Source organism: Bos taurus, chromosome 3 (assembly GCF_002263795.3).
Source record: "Bos taurus isolate L1 Dominette 01449 registration number 42190680 breed Hereford chromosome 3, ARS-UCD2.0, whole genome shotgun sequence".
NCBI classification, from domain to species: domain Eukaryota; kingdom Metazoa; phylum Chordata; class Mammalia; order Artiodactyla; family Bovidae; genus Bos; species Bos taurus.
In genome coordinates this window covers 102339255-102362086 of record NC_037330.1, presented here as the reverse complement: position 1 = coordinate 102362086, position 22832 = coordinate 102339255, and the positions used below count along the sequence as shown (strand labels likewise).

Sequence of the window (22832 nt, the reverse complement as noted above, 5' to 3'; positions counted from 1 at the left end):
TCAGTAAGTATACACGCATTGGGTGCATATCCCTACATTTTTTATTTTCGTGATTACACTATCAAATAAATTTGGTGGGTATTTCCAGTCTGTTGAGCCGAAGAACACCCTCCTTACGTGACCTCTTACTCACTTAAAAAATGTAAATCAGAAGCAGGGGTCTTGTGGTCAGAATGGAGGCGGGCCTGGAGCCCCAACCTGTTCACTCCAGTGGCAGCTTTCATGGCCCCTTCCTGGTGTACATTTTGGAAGGTGCCGCTTTAGACTGCTGGTGTAGTTCTGGTCTGATGAAGTCTGTGATAGTCTTCATCTCACTTCTCCACATCACCGCATGCCGCCCTGAGCATCATTGCTTGGGTCAAGCTAGGGAGCACGCCCTAGGGGCGTGTTTTATCGCACCTACCTTCCCCCGCAGGCCTTTGGACTCAGTATGTTTTGGTAAATGTTTGTTAAATGAGTGGGCAAACAGACACTCAATTTAGGGCCCTGTGCTCAGCATTTGGTTTTTTCCTGATGTTTTCAAGTGTGACCCCTACGTCCTGGGGCTCTGTGTAGTGGCACATGGAGTCTGCAGGTCCAGTGTCCCTTCTCCGAGGGGGCGCTGTGATGCTGCCCTTTCTCTGCAGCACTCTAAAGCTCTGGTTTCTGTCACAGTTGCAGAGAGGGCCTCTTCCAGGCCTCAAGTCCTCGTTCAATAGGTTTTGCCATAACCCGTGTCTCCTAAAGTCAGTACAACCAAGTTTTAAACATGTCGATTAGAAGGAAACTCTGATGTGGTATTATTACTGATTGAGTCCTTATACCTTAAACCTACTCACATTTGCTCTGACATTATGTAAATGCAACATTAAATCAGCCTTTCTTTCTGCAGCAGGCCAGGGTTTCAGAGGCGTGCTCTGTCCTGGCTGGTGTTCTCTGGAGAAGAGGGACAAAAAGTGTCAGCTAGAGCTGAGGTCTTGAAGGTGCAGGGGAAGTGGGCTGTTTTCTTTTTAATGGGTCGGCTACTCCTCTCTGCTTTGCTTGTGCTCGGGCCTTTCAAACCTAGATGGCCCAGGTGCCCAGCACTTTACAACAGCTGCTGCTGGCCTTCTTGTCCAAGGAACGGGGCCTCCAGTGCCTGTCTGGGCTCTCAGACACAGCCTCGTGTCAGTGAGCTTCAGGGAGGGGCGCGGCTCTTTAGAGCTGGAGCAGGTTTGTTTTAGGTACGTTTGTTTCACCCTGTTTCTGAGATCCACACTTACTAAATCCAAAAATGGTTTACACAATCCTGGTTTGGCTGATTTGCATGACACTTGTCACTTTAGCTTTTTCTAAGACAGGTGTTTTCCATGTTTGGTTTTATATTTGTTCCTTTGAGTCTCTCTGCCCTGCTCTTTCCTTTGGTTTCCACTGTAAGACTGACTTCTGCTGTGTCCCCAAGTGGCGGGAAGGCCAACTTGATTTCTTCTTGTGGTTTGCCCAGGTTGCAGATGAATATATGTTTTCCCTGGAAGAGAGTAAGAAGTCCAAGGGCCGCCGTCAGCCCTTAAGCAAGCTCCCCCGCCACCACCCGCTCGTGTTGCAGGACTGCGTCAGCGATGATGGTAAGTGGTAGTTTCACTCATCTCCAGAGGAAAGGCTCTCAGCACATCAGGACCTCCTCCAGGACCTCGGGAAGCCACGCGGAGGGCCGGGGTGGACCTGTGGCTTAGCTGTTCCCCCCAGGTATTCCGTGCAGAGGGCTGGATTTCAGGGTATCAGACTTATTCTCAGATTTCACTATAGGTTCGGGTGTCTTGGAATTTGCCTATTGCGGGATCGTAACACGCAGATTCTTCCTTTGCTTCTCTTAGGAAGGAGTGGCTGATTGTTCAGGGGAGCAGGTTCTGTCACTGATGCCAAGGGCCCTGTGCTGGATGTGTGGAGACATAGATTAAGCTAAGATATGTCCATGCCCTCAGGAAGCCCACGGGGTAGTTGACTGATCTAAAGGGAGGAGGTGGTGATCCAGGCGGAGGGGACAGTGCGAGTAACTAACCCTGGTGTGAAGACAGGCAGGGAGGTATATTCAGAGGAGCCAGCCCACTGTGGCTGGGTTTTCAGAGCCAAGCCAGGGCGTGGAGGAGGAGGAGGAGGAATGAGGTAGTTGTGAGCTACTTCTCAGGAGTGAAGAATTTGCCTTGGGTGCTCTGAGCCCTGGAAGTGTTTCGCCAGAGGAGGGGCTTGGCCTGATATGCATTAGAAAGATTGTTCCTAATGATTGTGTTTAGAAGGAGCAGAGGGCTTTTGTCGCAGCCTCTGTGAGGTCCAGGGGTCTGAACTAGGAATATGGAGAGGACCTGGTGACCCCATGGGGAGGATAGAGCCTGCGGGTTGGACGTGGCGCTGTGCGGTTGGTGGGACGGGGAAGCCTGAGCTGAGTGCCTCCCTAGGTTCTAGAGTTGGTTGGGTTTGGAGACCTATGTTCAGTGTTTAGGGAAGATGTAGACCGTGGAGGGTGGAGGGGGTATTTATATCTTTATTAAGGGGGGCCACTCAGGGAGGGGGCGTAGACGCTGGGGTTGGGAGGACTGAGGAAGAAGAGGCAGTGAAGGAGACGGGAGTAGGCAGGGATGCACTGGAGGAGACTTGCAGCCCAGAGCGTGATAGCCATCAGTACAGCGTGGCCTCCTGTGCTGCCCGGAGCTGGCGGAGCCTCCGAGGTCCGCAGTGACTAGGCCCCTTGTTACTGTTGCCTGGTGCCCCGTCCTTCCCTGTCCTGTCCTTGCCCACGCCCGGGGCTGGGTGCGAAGGCCCAGAGGCTCCTCAGTCAGCCCTTCCCCCTGCTCCACAAGCCCCATGTTCCCTCTCTGCTGTGATGTTGACGCCCACCTTTGCTCTTCTCCTTTGATAGAGGATCACGGTGAGCTGGGTGGGGAAAGCCTCTCGAGAGCATGATTTAGAGTCTCAGAAGTCCTCTGTGGTCTTTCTGCAGCCCTGGTGGGGGCTTCAGGACCTCTAGGTTGGCAACAGCCTCACTTCTGATTTTTCCCCAGTGCGCTAAAGCAGTGCAGACTAAAGAAAACTGGGAAAGCTGGAAAAGCTGGAAAGATAACTCTACAGAGAGGACCGCTCTGAACACTTCAGTGTGTCACTGTTCCGACTGTCCTAGTCAGGTGTTAAATTACGTCCACGTGTGTCTTTTTCTGATAATGTGAATGAGATCATGATATACACCTCTCTAACTTTTTATGTTTAAAAAACTAAATGTAGAGAAATTGAAAGAGTAAGAACACTGTGTTGCCATAATTGCTTTGTCTCTCCCTGTATGTTGTTTGGGCTCCCCGGGGGATACTGGTGGTGAAGAACCTGCCTGCCAGTGCAGGAGACGCAAGAGACCCCTGGGTCAGCGAGATCCCCTGGAGGAGGGCATGGGAACCCATTCCAGTATTCTTGCCTGGAGAGAATTCCTTGAACAGAGGAGCCTGCTGGGCTATAGTCCATATAGTCTATATAGACTCACAAAGAGTTGGACACAACTGAAGCGACTCCCCATGCACGCCTGCGTTGTTTACCTATGGGCATACATATCTGCTGTGTCATTTGAAAGTAAGATGTAATTATCAAGTCTTTTCATTTAAAGTGAACCAACAGGCATCTTCTACGTAGGATCATCTCCTGTGTAAACACTTGACCTCCGAAAGTCAGGAGTAACTTCATAATACCCTCTGATTCTCAGTCCATAGTCATCTTTCCCTGCTCATCCTAAAAATGTGTTCTTTCCTCTAAACCAGTATGAACCAAACTAGGGTCATACATTGCATTTAGGAGTTTCTTCAGTCTCTTAGTCTCGCACACCCTTCTCTCCACTTAAAACTTTTTTTTTTTAGTTGAGGCATTTAGTGAAGCGCATAGTGAGTGCCTAAACTGTACAGCCTAATGAGGTTTTATCTAGGAAAGCTGTGAAATTTTGGTTCCTACAGTTTTCACTAAACTATTGAACTTTTTCATCGTTTATTCAGTATTCACAAGTAGAGTGGCTCTTGGCCGCTTTTGGTTGTGTAAGCACAGCAAGTGTGTGTGTGGTCATTTTTCTCTGGTGATTGTGAGTGGTCTCTTTCTGTTTCTCTGTTCCTGTCTCGATCACTCTTGTTCTGACTAGGATATGGAAAACGTGTGCTTGGATTTTGGCACTATGTCTCCTGTTTAGGCCTGATTGATGGAGCTTGTAGGGGTTGATTTTAACTGCAGTCCATTACGGTCGCCTTCACTGAGATCACATGCATGGCAGCTGCCAGATCCCTTTGGATTAAACTTGATTGAAGGTGGAGGAGATAACTGTTTGTCTGCACTGAGCTTGAGTTGCAAGGAATAAACAGATAAATGGGTAGCTTGTGTCTATGTTCCAGAGCTTTCCTTGGGCTGCTCAACATAGGTCTCCAGGGTCTCTTGGAAGGCAGTCCTGTCTGGAAAAAAGTGAGGAGGTCATTGGAGGAGTTGTAGCCACAGATCGCAGGGCTCCCTATAACACCATCCAAATTCTGGCGGAGTCCTTTGAAAATCACCCCTGCCCTTGGCCTTTGTCACCCACAGGTTCTCGGGTTAGTCCCGACCTGGAACCGGAAGGTCCCAGCTTGAGCTGAGCTCTTCGGCTCTCCAGGCGGAGCCACAGAGCAAGGCTGGTGCTGCCTGCCTGACTCACACCTCTGCTTCCTCCTGTAGAGCTACCAGAACAGCTGACCCCCGAGGAGGAGGCTGAGGAGACAGAGGCCTGGGCCAAGCCCCTGAGCCAGCTCTGGCAGAACCGACCTCCAAATTTTGAGGCTGAGAAAGAGTTCAACGAGGCCATGGCCCAGCAGGCCCCTCATTGCGCTGTCTGCATGATCTTTCAGACTTACCATCAGGTAAGCCCTCGTATCCCCTCTGTTTACCCAGTGCCAGCACTCAGGACAGCTAGCTTTAATGGTGGGGACATAGTTTGGGAAGGGTGTGTTTTTGCCCCATCCGCCTGCTGGATGGAAAGGCTTCACCAGGCAGGTGAGCATGTGGGTTTCACTTGAGAATGCTCTGGGGAAGAGCAGAGGGTGTGGCTTGGGCTCTGGGGGATTCCCGGCTCCCTTTGGCACTCAACACTGTTTGCTGAGGAATCTGCTCTTTCTAGTAAGTGGTAATTCCTTCTAGGTAGTTTGTCGTCCTGGCCAGTCTGAAGAACTGGGGATTCTTTAAATCAGATCCTCCAGCGTTGTCTCTGTTCTTCCTTGCCCATAGCCACTGTGGATGTTGGCAGCAGTGGAAAGGCACTTGGGAGGGGCAAGAGTAGGGGCTTTGCAGGAGGAAGAGGGATGGGAAAGCACCCTGGCTGAGCCCAGCCGTGCCCCTCCCACTCGTGGGGCATTTGATGCCTCCACCATCATGGGTCTCTTTGAGTCTAGCTCTTGGAGGCCAAAAGGGCACCCACAGCAGCCTGTGCCAGAGGACCAGCTCAGTCTCAGCTGGGACCCACACAGGACAGCACGTAGGGAGCCAGTCCCGTGTGCTAGTTGGAGTGGCGTGGCTGTCCCTGAGCCGGGCAGGGGCCCCAGGTTCATGTTTGCCAAAGAATGAAACTTCAGACCCATGTACTTTGAGTTAGTAACTCATTCTTTCTTTCCAGTGACCAAAAAGCGAGCCCAAAAGTTCACTACGTGTCCTTGACTGGGCGGGAAGCAGGCAGATGTCCTGGCTATTTATCTGTCGAGCGGGGCTCAGCGTTCCATGAATGGCACAGGCTTGGGGTTGACATGTTTCTGGGCCCCATCTTTGGAACAGGGGGTGTATGTGCCATCCAGCGGCAGAGCCCGCAGATCCTCGCAGTCAGGCTCTTTGCCAAGGGAAGGACATGGACACAGTGTTCTTCCCGAAGGGGCTCCAAGCCAGGAACAGCATGTGGGGCTCCAACCATGTGACAGAGCTGCAGCTCAGGTGACTGCTGACATGGCCTCAAGAAGAATCTGTGCTGGCCCGGGGGAGCACCTGCCCTGGGGCCTCTCTCTGGGTGGGGTGCCGTGCCATGCAGCACAGAGGGAGGCCCCTAAGAACAGCCTCGCCAGCCTCTCAGTGCATTTTATTACCGTCTGGTTGGGAAAGATTGAAGTCCCAGTTGCCTATTACCTCTCTTCCTCTTCCCGGTTGTCCCCGGGGGCCTTTGTTTGATGCTGCTGTGAGAAATTGAATTTGAGTCATTAGAGGTAACTTCAGTTAGCAGCTCTGGGATAATGGCTGTGCACCTGGGAGCCGTAGCCGGCCCCGTCAGGAAGAGAGCAGCTTTCTGCTGACAGAGCAGGTGGGGAGTGCAGGACCCAGGTCGGGTCCCTGAGGTGTGCGCTTGCCCCCTCCTTAGGTGGAGTTTGGAGGTTTTGGTCAGAGCTGTGGCAGCGCTCCAGATTTGGCCCCCCAGACGCAGAGGACCAAGCCATTGATTCCAGAAATGTGCTTCACCTCGACTGGCTGCAGCACGGACATCAACCTGTCCACCCCTTACCTGGAGGAGGACGGCACCAGCCTCCTGGTGTCCTGCAAGAAGTGCAGCGTCCGGGTCCACGCCAGTGAGTGCCTCACCTCTTCTCTGCATGCAGTCTCAGGGCAAGGGCATCTGATCAAGTCCTTCCACCTCTCAGTCTCCCGACAGCCTCCCAGCTCCCCACCCCACTGCCCCCCCAGTGCAAAGATTGCTTATATGTTGTTGGAGTGGTCAGATCGGGTCTGTGACTTGGGTCTGTGCTCGTACTGTCCACCCTGGGCTGTCCCCCTGGTTGCAGATATGTGGAGGGGACTAGTCCCTGCTGGTCACTGGGTGTTGGTACCAATGAATCTGGTTTCTGACTTTTTGAGACTTTGGTCCATACCGTATGGCTGATTTGTGGGGGCCATGGCACTAGAATTCAGGGGTCTCTGTAAGATTTGCTTGTCGCTTTGGGAAAGGGTATTTGGAGAGGAGCTGCAGGTCTGCTTTCTGACTCTGGGTTTAATTTGCTCACCTTGGTGTCCCTGTTAGGTTGCTACGGGGTACCCCCTGCAAAGGCTTCTGAAGACTGGATGTGTTCTCGGTGTTCAGCCAATGCCCTGGAAGAGGTGAGCGCATCCATGCTGTCGCTGTCTCCCCGTGAGACGCTCTTGCTCAGGGCCACTGTGTTTCATGTGGACCCTGCCCCAGCGGTCTGAGCAAGACCTGGTACACAGTGATGTGAGAGTGTTGTCAGAATAAACCCCCCCCCCGCCGTGAGCGCGCTTGCTGCCCATCTGCAGCGGGGCCTGATGGCGTCTGGAAGCTGTTTGCCCCATTGTGTCAGGACCGAGTAGAGGTCCTCTGGTGAACAGACCACTGCCCCCTGTAAAGAATTGAGCCATCAGGGCAGAGCATCAGAACAGGGCTCAGATGTTCATTTTGTGCCTTTCTCTTTATTCTTCACTCCTCTCTGGAACCTGGCAGTACCCGCATAGGAGGCAGGCAGAGCCCTGTAATGCCTGCAGCCTAAGCAGGGTATCATTCATGACTTTCAGTTGTTATTATTAACAGGGAAGACAATTAGGTTAAGTCAGGCGAATAATTGGTGCACTTTAGCCCCGAGTGGCCTCCCTGTCTTCCTGCAGGGGAGTCCTGGTTCCGGGGGCTGTGCAGGCGAGGCCTCCCATGCTTTCTCATGTGAAGGCTACAGTTGCCTGAAGGAAGTCACTAGGAGAACAGATTGGATGTTAATAATTCGGTGGTGACCACTCCTCCTCCCCTGCTTCTTGGCAGGACTGCTGTTTGTGCTCATTGCGAGGAGGAGCCCTGCAGAGAGCCAACGATGACAGGTGAGTTTTCTGAGCTCTGAAGCCGTGTGCAGGCGTGCCGCCAGGGTAGGGGCTGTCATCCACATGACTGATGATGACTTGGGAAGCACACTGTTTGGGGCTGAAATAGCATCTCCAAGACCAATTTTAAAGATGGGAAGCCAGGCAGTCCAGAGCTTCCCCTTGGAGGCAGCATTGTAAGTTACACCCTTCTGGAGAAGCTAAGATGGACTCATGAGGGTGTGAAGACCCCGTGAAGATGATGCCGGGGCTTCATGGTGGACAGGGGACCTGACGGGTTAGATGTGGGGCTGGTGCAGAGGTGGCCGTGGCTGTGGGCTGTGAGCCCTTCCCAAAGCAGACTCTCTGGCTGTCGGGAATGAGGGTGCATGTCCTTCAGGAGGGTGTTGGGACATTGAGGAAGCCCAGCTACGCCTACCCACTCGTCAGCCAAACCCATAGAGGGTTCTGTTCCTCAGTCCAGAGCTGGGCTTCTCTGCTGCCAGCAGGTCACTTTCAGTCAGCTGAATATTTTAAGTCTTTATTGAATCTGTTGCAGTGTTGCTTCTGTCTTTTTGTTTTGGTTCTTTTGAGTGCTGGTCATGTGGGATCTTAGTGGGGTCTTAGCTCCCCATCCAGGGATCAGACCCACACCCCCTTGCGTTGGAAGGCGAAGTCTTAACCACAGGACCACCGGGGAAGTTCTGTGAGCCAAGTTTTTGTGCTTGGTCCCGGCTTAGTGGTTCTGGGGTAGAAATGTCAGGTGAATGAGGTTTTTGCTCTGAGGCCTGGCTGCCTAGGGGAGAGTACTCACAGGTCGATGGGGAAACAGCAGGGAGGACCCTGCTTCCAGCTGAAATCCTTAGCGCACACACCACCAAGCCTCTTGCCTCGCAGGCATCCCCTTCGTGCTGCTCTGCTCACTCCTTCCACTGCTCTGGAGCACTTGCTGCCCTGACTGGAGGGCACTGTGTTCCTTACAGTCGCCAGAGTGCTGTTTAAGTCCTCCTTTTCTTTGCGTGGAAATGGCTCTGCTTGCACCTCCCACCTTCGCCATATAATCCTTGGTCTGCCCTGCGGAGCTGTGCAGAAACAGACCTGTCCCCACTCACACACTGCAGGTGGCCCCACGTGGCCCCTACACCGTCTTCTCGTATGTAGGTTTTCACCTGGCCTGATCCTGAGAGCACTCACCATCTTAGTGGAGCCTGTCTAGGTGCGTGTTAGTTTCTCCAGCTGTCCCAAACTTTAATTCTCTGAGGGTGTCCATTGAACACACCTCTCAGAGTAAATGGGGCTGGACAGAAACGAAAGAGTGATTCTGAGGTGGACGAAGGGAGCAGAAGGGAGAGGTCATTTTGGCCCTGGGAAAGGTTTGGGCAAAGGCGTGGAGGGGAGGGCTGGGCTTACTGGCAGATTGGGGCCCATTTGGAGATATTTTGAGGAAGCGCCCAGGTTCTCCAATTAAAGACATCTGTAGGGAGTTCTCTAATTTATTTTCACTTTCTAAACCACACCCCCAGTTAGCTGTGGCTCTGTGTATTTAGCAGCAGGCTGTGAGTGGTGTAAACAGTGTGATGCTGTGCTGACCTGGGACTGTGTGGTGGGGACCTTTTCCCACTTAGTATGGGAGACACTTCTGGTCTTAACTCTCTGGGTCTGAGGACCTTGCTGGGAACTTCAGGGGTCACAGTGGCAGAGGGAGGAAGCACCACAGTCAGGCCCACATCAGAAGAGGCCATGCTCTTCAAAAGTGGCAGTTGAATTTTTGTTCTCTGTATCTTTTTGTCCAGAGTTTGCCCCAGCTGTGCACGTGCACATTTATTTTTAGTCCTGTACAGTTCCTTTGTATTTTGTTGCTTGAGGAGAAATTTGTCCAGGTAGAAGCATTGCAGCATTGTTGCAGAGGGTCCCAGGTCCCAGTCTGTCTCATCCCCCTTGCCCTCCACCCCCACCTCTATACTCTAATTCTAAGAGGTCAAAGGTCTCTTCTTCTGAAGCTTCTTATGCTGGACAGGGGCTGCAGACCATTGCCTACACTTCGCTGACTGTTCCAAGGACCTGTAGGGACCTGGGCCACTCTCTCCCAGAATGGGTTGAACTCTTTGAGCCATCCTGAAGCCTTACTTCGAACTGTTGGAACCTAGAAGACACAAACTTAACCAAAAGGTTAAACAAACAGGGCTAAAAAGGAGAACCGTGATAGCCATTTAGCCATTTGAAGAGCCCGGAGCAAAAACAGGGTGTTGGGAACAAAAGCAGGTACTGAACATGCACCCTGGACTCAGCACCACCAGAGGGGTGGGCACACCATCTACCCTTCTGGCCCGACCCCTAGACACATGTTACTCTCATCCTATATAAGTCACAAGCTTGCCTCCCCACCCTGCAGGGAGCAGGCAAGCAAGGCAACTTGTTCTTTGTTCTTGCTCCCCCTTGCTACAGCAGGGCCTCTATAAGCCTTGCCTGGGGGAAAAAACCAAAAACAAAGAAGAGAAAGCCATAGGGTCTGAGGGGACTGAAGTGGCCTTTGCCTTTTGGCAGATGGGTCCATGTCTCATGTGCGGTGGCGATTCTGGAAGCAAGATTTGTCAACATTGCAGAAAGAAGTCCAGTGGATGTGAGCAAAATTCCCCTGCCCCGCTTCAAACTGGTAAGGAGAGAGAGATGAGCATGTGACTGTGCATCCTTTCTCTGTTTCCAAGGCTCTGGGTAGAGGGGAACATAGCACTTATGAGGGCATCCCCTGGCTGGTCTTGTGCCCCTTGGTTTTGGGCGTGATTTAACAGTTCTCACCCTGTGGTTAAAACTACTTAATGAGGATGTCTGTTATCAGATATGAGATTAACAGAGGGTGTATGCACCCTCGTGTTTTGGGAAGCAGGTGGGCTCTTGCGTGTATGGCTCTGTGCATTTGGGGGAGCAGTAGAGGAGACCGTCCCAGTTTCTGCAATATTTGGCCTACTTCCCCTGTGTTGTAGAAATGTGTCTTCTGTAAGAAACGGAGGAAAAGAACTGCCGGCTGCTGTGTGCAGTGTTCTCACGGCCGTTGCCCAACTGCCTTCCACGTGAGCTGCGCTCAGGCTGCAGGCGTGATGATGCAGCCAGACGACTGGCCTTTCGTTGTCTTCATCACCTGCTTCCGGCACAAGATCCCTAATTTGGAGGTGAGGGGGCTGCCATTCTGGAATCCGCTTGACCGTTTTTCCTGAGTCATTTTCTCTGCAGGCTGTTCATTTGTTGTGTCAGCAAGTTACTTCCTTAAGCACTATGCTTCTCAGAAATGCTAATGAGTGTGGAATTAGGAGGTGACCCCTGTCCATCTCTGCTTCCTGCCCTGTATTTCCTAATCCTGGGGTATCAACTGCCTTGTGGTTGATTCCTTGTTTGCCTCTCCTCCTGGATAAACTCCTTGAGGGTCCGTGTCTTGTTAATCTGGGTGTCAGGGACATTGCAGAAGCTCTGTAAATATCGTGAACTTACGGGAAGAGTAGTATACCATGAGCCCTACATGGCACTGATTTTCTCTAAGTAGTGAAGCTTAGTGAAAGCTGCATGAAAAGGTTTGGATTAAAGGTGGCATTGATGTGGGTCTTAAATAATAAAGGGGAATTATGAGCAGGATGCAGTTCAAGTCTTCAGAAACAGAATGAGCGAGCCTCAGGAGGAGGAACGTGTAAGACTGGGTTCTGGGAACCTGGTGGGGGTTGGTACTGGAAAGGCAGGCAGTGCCAGAGGAGGAAGGCCCTGGGCTGCCACGTTCAGTTAGGAGTCTGACCTTTCTTCCATTAGGAGCAGGGAACTTGATCAGTATTATGACTTCGAGCTATATTTTTTAAAACCATTCTGGTTTGAAGAAAAGATTGAAGGAATACGAATTTGAGGCCAGGAGACCAGTTAGCCTAGGTGAGAAGTTGAGGTCTGAAGTGGGAACACAGAGGCAGAGCTTTAGGATCACAACCAGCGCTGGATCCCACAGTGGGTGGAACTGATGGGTCTGTTGACTGCCATGGGGAGAGGAAGAGGGAGGTGAGCGAGTGTGGATTCCATCCTTAAAGATGGAAGGGATGCTAATACGATATTAACTACGTTCAGGAGCTGAGATGGGCCAGGGCTGTTTTGTAGGGGAAAGTGGGGGAGATAGAAAACAAGGGAAGGACCTGTAGACTTTGATATTGCTGGAACATTCTGGCTGAGGTACCAGGAGGCAGTTGGATTCACTGGATGAAAATTTGGATATTATCAGCATTTAACAGGATAGTTAAAGCTAATTCCTATTAGAAACTGGGCTCTGGAGATTCCTAATAGAAGGAACAGATGGTAGAGCAGGAAGCAGGGAAAGCAGCTGAGAAGCAGAGAGAGACATGGAGAGAAGCAGAGCAGCAGGGGGCTCAGGAGGGCCTCATGCTGTCGGGGTGGCAGCGCTGTGTGCACCCCACCTTGGGGCTCCAGGGGCAGTCAGGACAGGAGCCATTGTGCCTTCCGTGAGGTGCAGTCTAGTAGAGGGGACGCCCATGAAGACTTGTCAGCAGTGTGGTAAAGAACAGTCATAAAAGGAAGGACACAATAGAGCACCAGCGCAGAGGACAAACTGTCCCCTTACCGTTTGGCTCTTGGAAAAGGCCTTGGCTGACTGGCTCTTTCTTCTTCTCCTTTAGTTACTTACTTATTTGGCTGCCTTGAGTCTTAGTTGCAGGACATGATTTTCATTGTTCGTTGCAGCCCAGACTTGGTAGTTGTGGCTCGCAAGCTTAGTTGCTCTGTGGCATATGGCATGCTTAGTTCCCTGACCAGGGATCGAACCCACATCCCCTGCACTGCAAGGCGGATTCTTAACCACTGGACCACCAGGGAAGTCCCTGGATCCTCCGCTTTCGTAAATATATTCTACTGAGTGCAAGAGGTGGTTGGGGGTGGGTTGGGAGCTTAGGAAGAAGGGAAAATAGTCAATGAGGAATAAAAGCCTGAGGTACTTTTGGTGAGGGGGTAGGAGTTTTGTTTTGGAACAGGATTGTGATGTGGTGGTGATTATTATCCCCCCGCCCATCCACACACCCTCACATTGGCAGCTGTAGATGGCTGGTACTATAAGGAAAGGTGGGTACTGTTGAGTATTTCTTTTACTAATTCATTCTTCACCCACGTACTGGGCATGTCTGACAGTTATTTGTGTTTTGTTTTGTTTTAACTTTATTTATTTTGGTCGGGCAGCTTGTGGGATGTTAGTTCCCTGACCAGGGATTGAACTTAGGGAACCTCAACCGCTGGAGAGCGGGGAATTCTCCAGGCACAGTTTTAGGTGCTGGGAACATACTAGTGAATGAGGTAACAGTGCCTGCCTTCCTGCTGCATTTCCTGTGGTTGAAAGATGTGTTGAAACAAGTAAACATACAGTGTTAACAGATGCGAAATAAGAGTAAAGCTGGATACAGGAATGGAAGAGGAGGTAGTAAGCAGTGTTGTCCCTGAGTTGACTCTTGGATGTGAGGGAGCCAGTGTGCAGAGAACTGGGGAAGAACCTTTCAGGTAGAGGGAACAGAGGTGCAGAGACCTTGAGGTGGGAACGCGCTTGGCACGAGTGCTTAGGACAGCAGGGAGGCCAGCGTGGCTGGAGCGCAGAGCTCGGGCCGCTTAGGGAGGGGTGGTTGGACCCGAGGCTGCCAGGTACTCTGTGATCTCATTTGCATCAGGGGCAAGTTCAGAATGGGAAGAAGGGTGATATGAGGGCCCCAGAGACAGCAGAGTCCTTGTAATGAGGAGCTGTGTCATAGACAGCTGAGGACATCCAGGGAACCTCAGTCTTTGTGCTCTGACCCTAAGGGTAGAGCTGGTGGGAAGGTTTGTGTGGAGTATTGTGTGGGGGCTCCGGGCCTGCTGCATGTCCACTTTGATGTGTGTCTGGACTATGTGGATTAGTAGGTGCTGTCTGGCCAATTCCTCACAATAGGGAAGTCACAAGAGTCTGGGGAGTTTGGGGTGAGACAGGATGGTTGGTTGGCATAAGGACCAGTTGCGTACTGTGAATGAGGGAGGAGCTACATTATGGGGGAAACGTGACACTAGGTTTTCCCATGTCCTGGCCGGGGTGTGGGTATCTGGAAAGACCTGTGCCGTTTACCTTCCCATTCTCATGCCTCTCTTTCCCTGGTGAAGAGGAACCAGCTTATCTTGGTCCCCATTTGCTAGGCCTGTCAGCTCAACATGGGCATAACCCAAGCCTCTGTTTTTTTCCAGCGTGCCAAGGGGGCCTTGCAGAGCATCACCGCAGGCCAGAAGGTCATTAGCAAGCATAAGAACGGGCGCTTCTACCAGTGTGAGGTGGTAAGGCTCACCACTGAGACCTTCTACGAAGTCAACTTTGATGATGGCTCCTTCAGCGACAATCTCTATCCTGAGGACATAGTGGTAATGTCTGCGTGGAGCTTCTTGGGCATTTTGGGATGGGGGTATTTCTAGGTTTGACTGACCGTGTGCCCACCTGCCTTTTCTAGCCAGGCCCATGGATCCATCATTTGGCCCCCAAACAGAAAGAAGTGTTTGTACTGGTCTTTCTATACAGAGAACATTGTATGCCACTAGGGTACCCTGGTTTCTCTAGAAGCTTGTAGGAAGCAGTGTTTTCTGCAGTAATTTGAAACATGCTTGTATTGCTCAGTTGGTAAAGTATCTGCCTACAATGCGGGAGACCCGGGTTCAATCCCTGAGTTGGGAAGATCCCCTGGAGAAGGAAATGGCAACCCACTCCAGTACTATTGCCTGGAAAATCCCATGGATGGAGGATCCTGGTAGGCTACAGTCCACAGGGTTGCAAAGAGTCGGACACGACTGAGCAACTTTGCTTTGCTTACCCTTAACTCATTGGAAAAGACCTGATGCTGGAAAAGATTGAAGGCAAACGAAGGGGACGGCAGAGGATGAGATGGTTGGATAGCATCACCAACTCAATGGACATGAATTTGAACAAACTCTGGGAGATAGTGGAGGTCAGAGGAGCCTGGTGGGCCACAGTCCATGGTGTCGCAAAGAGTCAGACACAGGTTAGTGACTGAACAGCAACAGCAACAACCTGTGAAGGTGTTCTGATGCACTGGATGAAGAGCCCAAGCTTTGGAATCAGATCAGTGTGCCAGTACCTGCTCAGCAGCTGTGTAATTTCTGGAGAATTATCCAGTTACCTCTTTTCTACCATGCCCTCTTGGTAGATGTGTGGAGTGTGCTTTTGGTTCCTTACAGTTGAAGGCTTTGGAGGCTGAATAGAAGCTGCTTGGAGATAACCCTGGCCTGACTGTGTTACCAACACCTGAGACACTGGAGGCCCGGCCTGGACTTGGTCCTGGGTTTTCTGGCTCAGGACTCAGCACTCAGTTCAGGTTTCCCCTGTTGCTCGTCTCTCTGTCCGCATTCCCCGACCCAACCCCCAGCCTTTTCATGTTAGACTGAGCACTAGCATAGTGGGACGAAGCCACTTCTTCCTTTAACACGTCCACACACATTAGCAACTTAGCTAAAGATCCACTCATTAGTTGTAAGGCAGAATTCTATGTATTAGCAGCAGAGATGGTATCAGGTGTGTCTGTGGCAGTAGGCTAGCTATGCTTTGTGATGCTCTTCCAGTTTGGCAGGCACTGGGCTAGGTTCTTGACTCGGGGCTCTGTCAGACTCGGGTAATGCCAACTCAGAAGCAGGAGGTATCTGCAACTTAGAGAACTCTCAGGACTCTTAGACATTATTACTGAGGACCCTAAAGAGCTTTATGTGGATTATGTCTATTAACCCTTGCCTGCCTGTGTTATCAACAAGGTTCATTATTTGCTTGTGATTTTCTATTGGCTCATTATTAGTAGAAATTAAAACTGAGATTGATTTGAAATAGTCCATTGTTTTTAACAATTTGAAGTAAAACGAAAAGTATTAGAGGAGTGCCAGTTTTCTATAATTTTGCAAACTCCTTTAATGTCACAGCTTCATTTTGTTGGAATATATTGTTTTGGTTAAAGTGTATGAAGAAAACTCTGTCTCACATAGATAAGCAGTTGAAAAAGTGAGTATTTAAATAGCCTTCCAGATGATTGTGTTCATTCTCCTTTGATACTGCACCAAACCTCAGTGCAGTAGTTAGCTGCAGTGTGGACTCTGAAGGCAGCTTGGTGAACATGCTCTCTTAAATTCTGTTGGTCTGTCTTACACTGAGAATGGATCTTTCACCCATGGTGATTGTGAACCCTCATCCATGTTGGTGTAATGGGCTATGCAGATCTTTCAGGTATTGTTAAATTTTATTATACAGTACCAAAAAACCACTTTAATTTGTAGCACGAATCTCAGAAAAGTCTTTAAATTTTAGGGAGCATCAAGCTCATGGTGGTGATACGACTTTTCTGAAATTATAACTTGTGCTTGAAAACTTAGGTTTTATTACTGGCAGTACCGTCAACCCGTTTTCCTCGAAATGAAAGGCTCACTTCATTCATTTTCAATATCTCTGCCAGTACCCAAGTCTGAATAACCTGTTTGTCTTTTTTTTTTTTTCCAAATAAAACTAGTGTTTCACAAAAAAAGCAGTTACTTCTCACAACTCAGTTACCCTGTGCTTTTTCTCAGGACAGCCATCATGCTTCAGTGTGCAAAAGAAAATGTCTTCTGAGTACTTACACATGTACTTAAAGATTGTGGTTTAACAAAATAATTTTTTCTGCTTTATCAAAGGGACATTGTTACGTGGTTACAGATTTTCCTCTTTTGTTCCTACATCATGAGTACACAGTGGCTAAGAATGTAGTAACAAGTAGTAGACCTCAGGGTTGTTGCTTCAATATGTGCTGTGGTGCCAGCAATCGCACACTTTTAGGTGTTATGCCGTCACTGCAAATGTCAGCACAGTGAAAGAGACTCATGTTTTAATGTTATTGTGAAAATTATCATGCCCTTGCTTGCTCCCTGCTGGTGGCTCAGGAATCTCCCTAAAGTGTGCAGACCATACTTTGAGAACTGCCGTTATCGGAGGAAAAACTGAGTATCCGAGAACTTAAGTGATTTATCCAAGATCAATATTTGTCAAAGATCAGATATTTGACTAGTTAAAACTGCCACCTCAGATTCTTTTGTGGGGCAGTGCTTTCTATTTAATTGTTGAATTCATAACACAATATAGTTACTGTGTAACTAGTCAATAATGCGTTGGCAATACCATATAAAGCCATTTCTATTCAATAAATGAATTGGCAGTAGAACCTTCCTCTTGTCATGAGTGGAAATTGGAAAGAGCAATTAGAATTTTAGATGTTTGGCATTTTAGACTCTGTCCCATTCCTGCTCCAAGGTGTATTTTTTGGGCCACGTCCCCAAGCACCTTCTCCCATTTCTGCCCATCAGACCTTTGATTCAGCTGCCATGAGCATGCTCACACACTGACCAAATTATGTAACAAGCCCTCTACTGGGAATGCAGCGAGGGTTCCACCCAGCCTTAGGGTGCCCCTTCTGCAGGGAGTCAAAGTGCTAAAGTTTTTTGCCAAGTCCCATGGTAGGTGGTCTTTTATTACTTTCCTGTTAAGAACCCCTCTCTTAAAATAGTGGAGTGCAGTTTGAGTGTTTCTTCCTGGCAGAACCCTTAGAACTGTCCCTTAGACAGTTGAACGGACATGAGAAAGGTTCTTGATGATGGTAGTTGTCTTCTACATTTATTAAGGTTATTATAGCTGCTTTTTTTGTCACCTGGAACAGCAGCAGCCAGCAGAGATAGCAGGTAGACTAGGACTTAAGCAGGTCTCTCAAATGGACCTCCCTTTCACCCTTCTTCTTACTGTTTCCTCAGAGTCAGGACTGTCTCCAGCTGGGTCCTCCTGCTGAAGGGGAAGTAGTCCAGGTGAGATGGACAGACGGCCAAGTCTATGGAGCCAAGTTTGTGGCCTCCCACCCCATCCAGATGTACCAGGTAACCAGAGGCTTTGCTGGGGATGGGGGGAGGCTGCTGTTTGGTTAGTTAAGTGTTTCCTCTTGAGCCAGAGGCGGGGCAAGTCTTTGCTCTTGGGAGAGGAGAGCTTAAGGTATTGGTCACAACCCTTTTCAGAGCTGGGGCTACCCTGTGTCCAATCTGCTGGGTATGGCTTCAGTGTTCTAAACCCTTCCTGTGTCTGCAGGAAATGGCAGGAAATGGCCAATGTGCATGGTGGACCAGGGAGCGACAGGATAGCTTAAGGCCTTTGTTTCCTTGGTAGGTGGAGTTTGAGGATGGCTCACAGCTTGTGGTTAAAAGAGATGACGTGTACACGCTGGATGAAGAGCTTCCCAAGAGAGTCAAGTCTAGACTGGTGAGTATGTTTTCTGTGTGCCCTTGGTTCCCCTCTGGGAGGAAGGGAACAAAGCAAGGACATGATCCTTTGTTTTTGCTTCGGGAGGTGGGGGCATTGGCCACAAAGTGCTCGTTTATTTGGCTTGCCTATTCTTCTATAGTCAGTAGCCTCAGACATGCGCTTCAATGAGATTTTCACGGAGAAAGAGGTTAAGCAGGAGAAGAAACGGCAACGAGTTATCAACTCAAGGTACCGGGAAGATTACATCGAGCCTGCACTATACCGGGCCATCATGGAGTAGGGGTGCTTCCGGCAGCTGAGAGAGTCCCAGTCATCAAGGCGAAAGCACTCTGGGGTTCCACAGCACAGCAGACACTTGGAACTCTGAAGTCTCTAAAGTGAATTGTAAAATGAAAAGGAATGAACTAACCGACCCCATCATCTTCTCACCCTGCCCTCACTGCATTCCGCTGTGGTGCAAGGATGAGCCCTTCTTGGACATGTGGCAAGATGCTGAGCTCCCAGCTGATGGGCTAAGCACTGGAATGCTATGGCTGCACTGGCCCCAGTCTGCAATGGGTCGACTGTGCTGGCTGGGCTGGTTACCCTGTTCCTGGCCTCGGACTTAGCTTCCTAACGATCACCTGCACCAACTAGGCAGAGGTGCTGGTGCTTGCCCCCCTAACCCCTTTTGTATTTATGTGTGTGGGTGTGGGTGTGTGTGTGGGGTGTGGGTGTGTGTGTGTGTGTGTCGGTATGTATGTTTGGTCTGGACCAGCTTCTGCCAGCCCCTGGCCTTTACTTTCTTCCTTGCCTATTCAGGGCAACAAAAATGTGAAATTCTGCCCTCAGCTGAGCTGAGTAAGGGCCCCTGGGGGTTGGCTGGAGATGGCTGTGGCATCTGTCTGTCCCTAGAACTGCCTCAAGGGAGTGGTGGCAAAGCTGCAGTGATGAGATGGAGATGCTGAGGAAATAAGCCAGCTGTTTGCCCTCTCTTGAAGAAGAAGATAGGATAATCTGGGGGTGTGTGCCCATTATCACTTGAGGCACAGAGCACCTGTGGACACAGTATTAGAGGGTGTGGGTGGGGAATAATCTGAAGGGAGATCTAATGATGGAAGCAGGCAGAGCCTGGCGAGTGATTCTGTCAACAGAAAATTGCAATCATGCAGGGGTTGGGAGGGTTAAGATGAACTGGGGCCACTGGAGGCCAGGGGCAGGTTTAGATACGCCCCTTGGTCTAGGAGTGGGAGGGAGCTGATTTTGGGGGTGGGGGTGGGACTGGAGGGCAACACTGAAGGGGTTAAACAGGTTTTTGCTCCTCATGAATTTGTTTGCCTGGGCCCAGGATTGGAGGGCTTCACACTTATACCCTGTGTATACAAGAATCAGATTTATAATACTCCCCGTTTTTTTGTTACGTATGAACGCTATAAACCAAATTATTTTGAAAACTGGTGCATCACCTTGTCCTTAGCAATAAAATGTGTTGAGCAGAGGATTGGCTGTGTCTGCCCCAAGGAGCCTGATGGCTCAGGGTCAGGCCGGGAGTGTACCTAGAGTCCACAGGCTCTGGAGCAGGGCCATGCCTTTTAAGAAGGCTCTTGAAGGCCCTCCTAAAGAGATGGACTCTGTCAAGTTCTGGTCCTTTGGCTCTGTGAAGGGGACCTGGGGAGAAGAGGCCCTTTGGCCGAGAGCACGTCCTTTTGCTTCTTTTACCTTAGAGATGGGATGGAAAAGCTAATAGAGGGAGAACCAGACCACTTCCACAACCTGTAGAAAGAACTGAGTTTGATCTCTTCTCATCTCAACCCCACTTACTAACTTCATTGAGCAGGTGTAAGTTTATACCAGTGTCTGTTCCATAAAAACTGTAGAATCAGCTTGAAAGAAGGCAGGACATTTTAGGTACTTGAAGAGCAAGAGGTTGCCCCCTGTCCCCCTTCCCTTGGGTCCTGAAACCTTTCTGATCTGTCTGTAGTTGGTGAGACACTTCCTGGAGGACGACCCAGTTCCTTTGACCAGCGGTGGGTTCCTAAGGTCCGGGTGGACAAGGATAGAGCAGCAGCAGAGCAGGGAGGGGCTGGTGAACTGGGCACAGCAGAGCTGTTCCAGCTGGTCTAGTTCTTGGCTCTGGCCAGGTGTGGGAGAGTCTTGGGTCAGCTTAGCAACTCAACGCTGCTTTGTGTCCTGGGGCTTGGGAGATGGCTGCCACCTCTGGTGTCTGTGGGGAAAGGAGGAGCAGCAGGTTTCAAAGATTCTTTTCTGTTCTGCCAGTCTCCTGGGGCCAAGAAAAGGGAGGTTGACTCTTTTGTCCAGCACCCAAGGATTCTCGGGGGAGAGTGGACAGAACCAGGCCTTAATGGATTGGCAAGCCCTGGGAACACACATCTTTGGAGGGAAGGAAACTTTCCCGAGACTTGGCAGGGTCTGGGACCTCCCTCCCTCTCGCTGACCTACCATCCCCATCCGTGCTTCAGGACAGGCAGGAAAGTCCCTGGTGTAACCCCAGCTGTTCCTTCTCAACAGCTGATTATTTTTCTAGAAATTTTTGTTTTGGTCGAATGTAATAATCCCCTGGGAAACTTAAAGTTTAAAGAGGTGATGAAATTCAAGTCCCACAGAACAGGCCCTTGTGCCTACAGTCAGGCCCAGGCCTCAACCAACTCACCGGGCTCCCCTCAGAAGCCTTTTTGTCAGGACAAACTGCCCATCTTTGGTGAGGTAAAGTCTTAGGGTTGGCAACCAAAGATCGCAACCAGACAGTTCTTCCTATCCCGTAAATTCGCGCGAGGGGTAATTGTGTTTTAAATTGTGCCCCAGTAGGGTGGGAGAAAGCTGGGATCTCCGGAGCTGCGACGGGTAGACGAAACGGGGCGGATAGGTCCTGGAATAGAAACTGTAAAGGCTATTAACGTGTGAGGCTGTAAAGTAGTAAGAAGGGCAGCCAGCGACCCCTGTACGCCCTCACTGCACAGGATTGGGCAGGGTTGCCCAACCTGTGGAGGTCCACAGCCTCGGGTCTCAGCCTGGGTCTGGGGCGGATGCCTGCGTCCCTTGGCGTGGAGTGACCGTGGACCCCTGTCCCCCTCACGACCGAGAACAGGCTCTGGAGGGATTATCTCGGCGGACCGTGAGCCCTGCGGCCGTCAGAAACCCACATCCCGAACGCGCACCCCCCAGAGTGTGAAGCTGCGAGTGGAGGATTCCTCCAGTCGGCAGTCGGGCTCCGGGGAACCGGGAGGGCGCGTCGGCGCGGAGGCAACAGGGCCGGGCGTCGGTCCAGCAGGCCTGGCCGGCAGGAGTGTCCAGCAGGCCTGGCCGGCAGGACCGACTCCCCGCCCTGCCAGCAGCCCTGGTCCGCGCGGGGCGGGGCGGAGGGGAGAGAGGGTCGCGGGATGGGCGGGCTGCAGAACTCGGGGCTCCGGTGATAGCGGGCCCCTCTGGGGTGCGCCCGCCCACTGCTCGCAGCGCAGCCCCGCATTGGTCATCCCGGTGCCCCGCCCGGCTCCCGCGCGCCGATTGGCCATGAATGCCCGACCCCCGGCGAGGGCGCTGAGGCGGAGAGCCGGATTGGTGGTCCCGCCGTGCCAGGGTCGCGGCCGCGCGCTCCGCCCGCGGCTGCGTCCCCACTATGGCGGCGCCCAGGCGACCCACCGCGTCGTGGGCGCCCGCCGGGGTCCCCCGCGGCTGCCGCCCCCGCCTAAGCCGTCGCCCCCACCTTCCCGCCCGCGTCGTCCCTGGCGCCGCCTCCCCCCTGCCTCCTTTCCCGCTGCGGTAAGGACCGGTCCTGCGCGCGTCGGGGCGGGTAGTCTCCGGAGTAACGGTCGCCGCCACCCTTTCCTCCCCTCCCCCGCTACCCGTGGTTCCGGGTCGCCGGGGCGCAGCGCCTGAGCGCGCTGGTGCTGGGGAAGGAAGGATCGCGCGCGGCCCAGCGGTCTCCAAATGATGAAGTCCGGCTCAAACTGGGGGCTCGGGGAGGGAGTTCGGTCCCACGGAGACCTTGCCTCGATAAGGGCTACCAGGCCTCGGGGAAGAGGACGGCTGGACTCGGGCTGAGCGGTCTAGGTCACCTGCGCGCGAGACTCCGCAGCGCTGCGCACCTGGGTGCAGAGGAGGGACATGGTCAGGCGGGCCTTCGCTGTGGGAAGAGCAAGGAAAAGTGGAAAGCCTGAGTGGGATCAGCAGCGTACGGGTAGCGGTTGTCATTGCTTATTGCTCTACCAGCTGCCAAATGTTCCGGGAACCCGGGTCAACTTGACTGACAAAGTACGCCTCTTGCTTCGTTTCACCTGGCACTTCTCCCCATTGTTTACTCTCTGATTTTGTTTGCAGGAGGAAATATCTTAGTGATGAGAGGAGATTTGATTAGGATAGTGTCCCACGAATATTTTTTAATTCCTTTTTGTAAGCGTGCTCGTTTTATAATTCCTTAATAAGGACTTCGCTTATGTTTGTGTTTCCGGCACAGAGGAGGAAGGAGAGAAACTGAACTGAATCATTGTAATTAATTGAGAGAGGAACCAATGAAGGCACCTGCTATTTTGTAACAAACAAGCAACTTACAAACTTTTCTGTCGATACACTTTGAATGGTCTATACTATAGGTAGTTGAACAGGAAGGTAGGTAAAAAAGCACTTACTGGGTTCCTCAAAGTAAATAAACCTCATGGAAGATTAGGGTTATTTCCAAGTCAGAATCACCTTGGAGTGCTGATCATTGAAGTGTTAGGTATATCTTCAAGTCAAAAAGATTCAAAGGAAGCTGGCA

The 22832-nt window shown here is 51.2% G+C and overlaps 2 protein-coding genes, 1 long non-coding RNA gene and 1 other non-coding gene across 18 annotated transcripts in view; 2 read left to right on the top strand and 2 right to left on the bottom strand.

Moving 5' to 3' along the window:
* The window catches only part of KDM4A (lysine demethylase 4A), a 40415-nt gene extending 20900 nt beyond the window's left edge, over positions 1–19515 (top strand). For 3 of the 7 annotated variants that reach the window (XM_010803608.4, XM_010803606.4, XM_010803607.4), the window contains exons 12-23: positions 1463–1583; positions 4681–4862; positions 5767–5919; positions 6338–6542; positions 6992–7068; positions 7736–7791; positions 10315–10423; positions 10752–10937; positions 14005–14175; positions 17584–17703; positions 17987–18079; positions 18222–19515. In XM_010803608.4, the coding sequence (XP_010801910.1) occupies positions 1463–1583; positions 4681–4862; positions 5767–5919; positions 6338–6542; positions 6992–7068; positions 7736–7791; positions 10315–10423; positions 10752–10937; positions 14005–14175; positions 17584–17703; positions 17987–18079; positions 18222–18362 (1614 nt within the window). In that variant the 3' untranslated portion in view covers positions 18363–19515. Of the gene's footprint in view, positions 1–1462; positions 1584–4680; positions 4863–5766; positions 5920–6337; positions 6543–6991; positions 7069–7735; positions 7792–9787; positions 10293–10314; positions 10424–10751; positions 10938–14004; positions 14176–17583; positions 17704–17986; positions 18080–18221 lie in introns of those variants that run through there. The other 4 variants (XM_024987779.2, XM_024987776.2, NM_001206316.2 and 1 more) reach the window with 3 other exon arrangements.
* Positions 19374–21580, bottom strand: LOC132344926 (uncharacterized). Its single transcript, XR_009494008.1, has 2 exons — positions 20733–21580; positions 19374–20285 (listed from the first exon to the last, which is right to left on the bottom strand). It is a non-coding gene; the product is annotated as an uncharacterized lncRNA (long non-coding RNA).
* MIR2415 (microRNA mir-2415) lies at positions 21334–21400 on the bottom strand. The gene has a single exon (NR_031311.1). It is a non-coding gene; the product is annotated as a microRNA mir-2415 (primary transcript).
* A 98-nt stretch (positions 21581–21678) lies between the features above and the next one.
* The window catches only part of ST3GAL3 (ST3 beta-galactoside alpha-2,3-sialyltransferase 3), a 213500-nt gene continuing 212346 nt past the window's right edge, over positions 21679–22832 (top strand). For 8 of the 9 annotated variants that reach the window (XM_024985419.2, XM_024985415.2, XM_024985404.2 and 5 more), the window contains exon 1: positions 21679–21838. The gene's annotated coding sequence lies outside the window, so the exon portion shown is untranslated. The remainder of the gene's footprint in view (positions 21839–22832) is intronic. The other variant, XM_059882095.1, reaches the window with a different exon arrangement.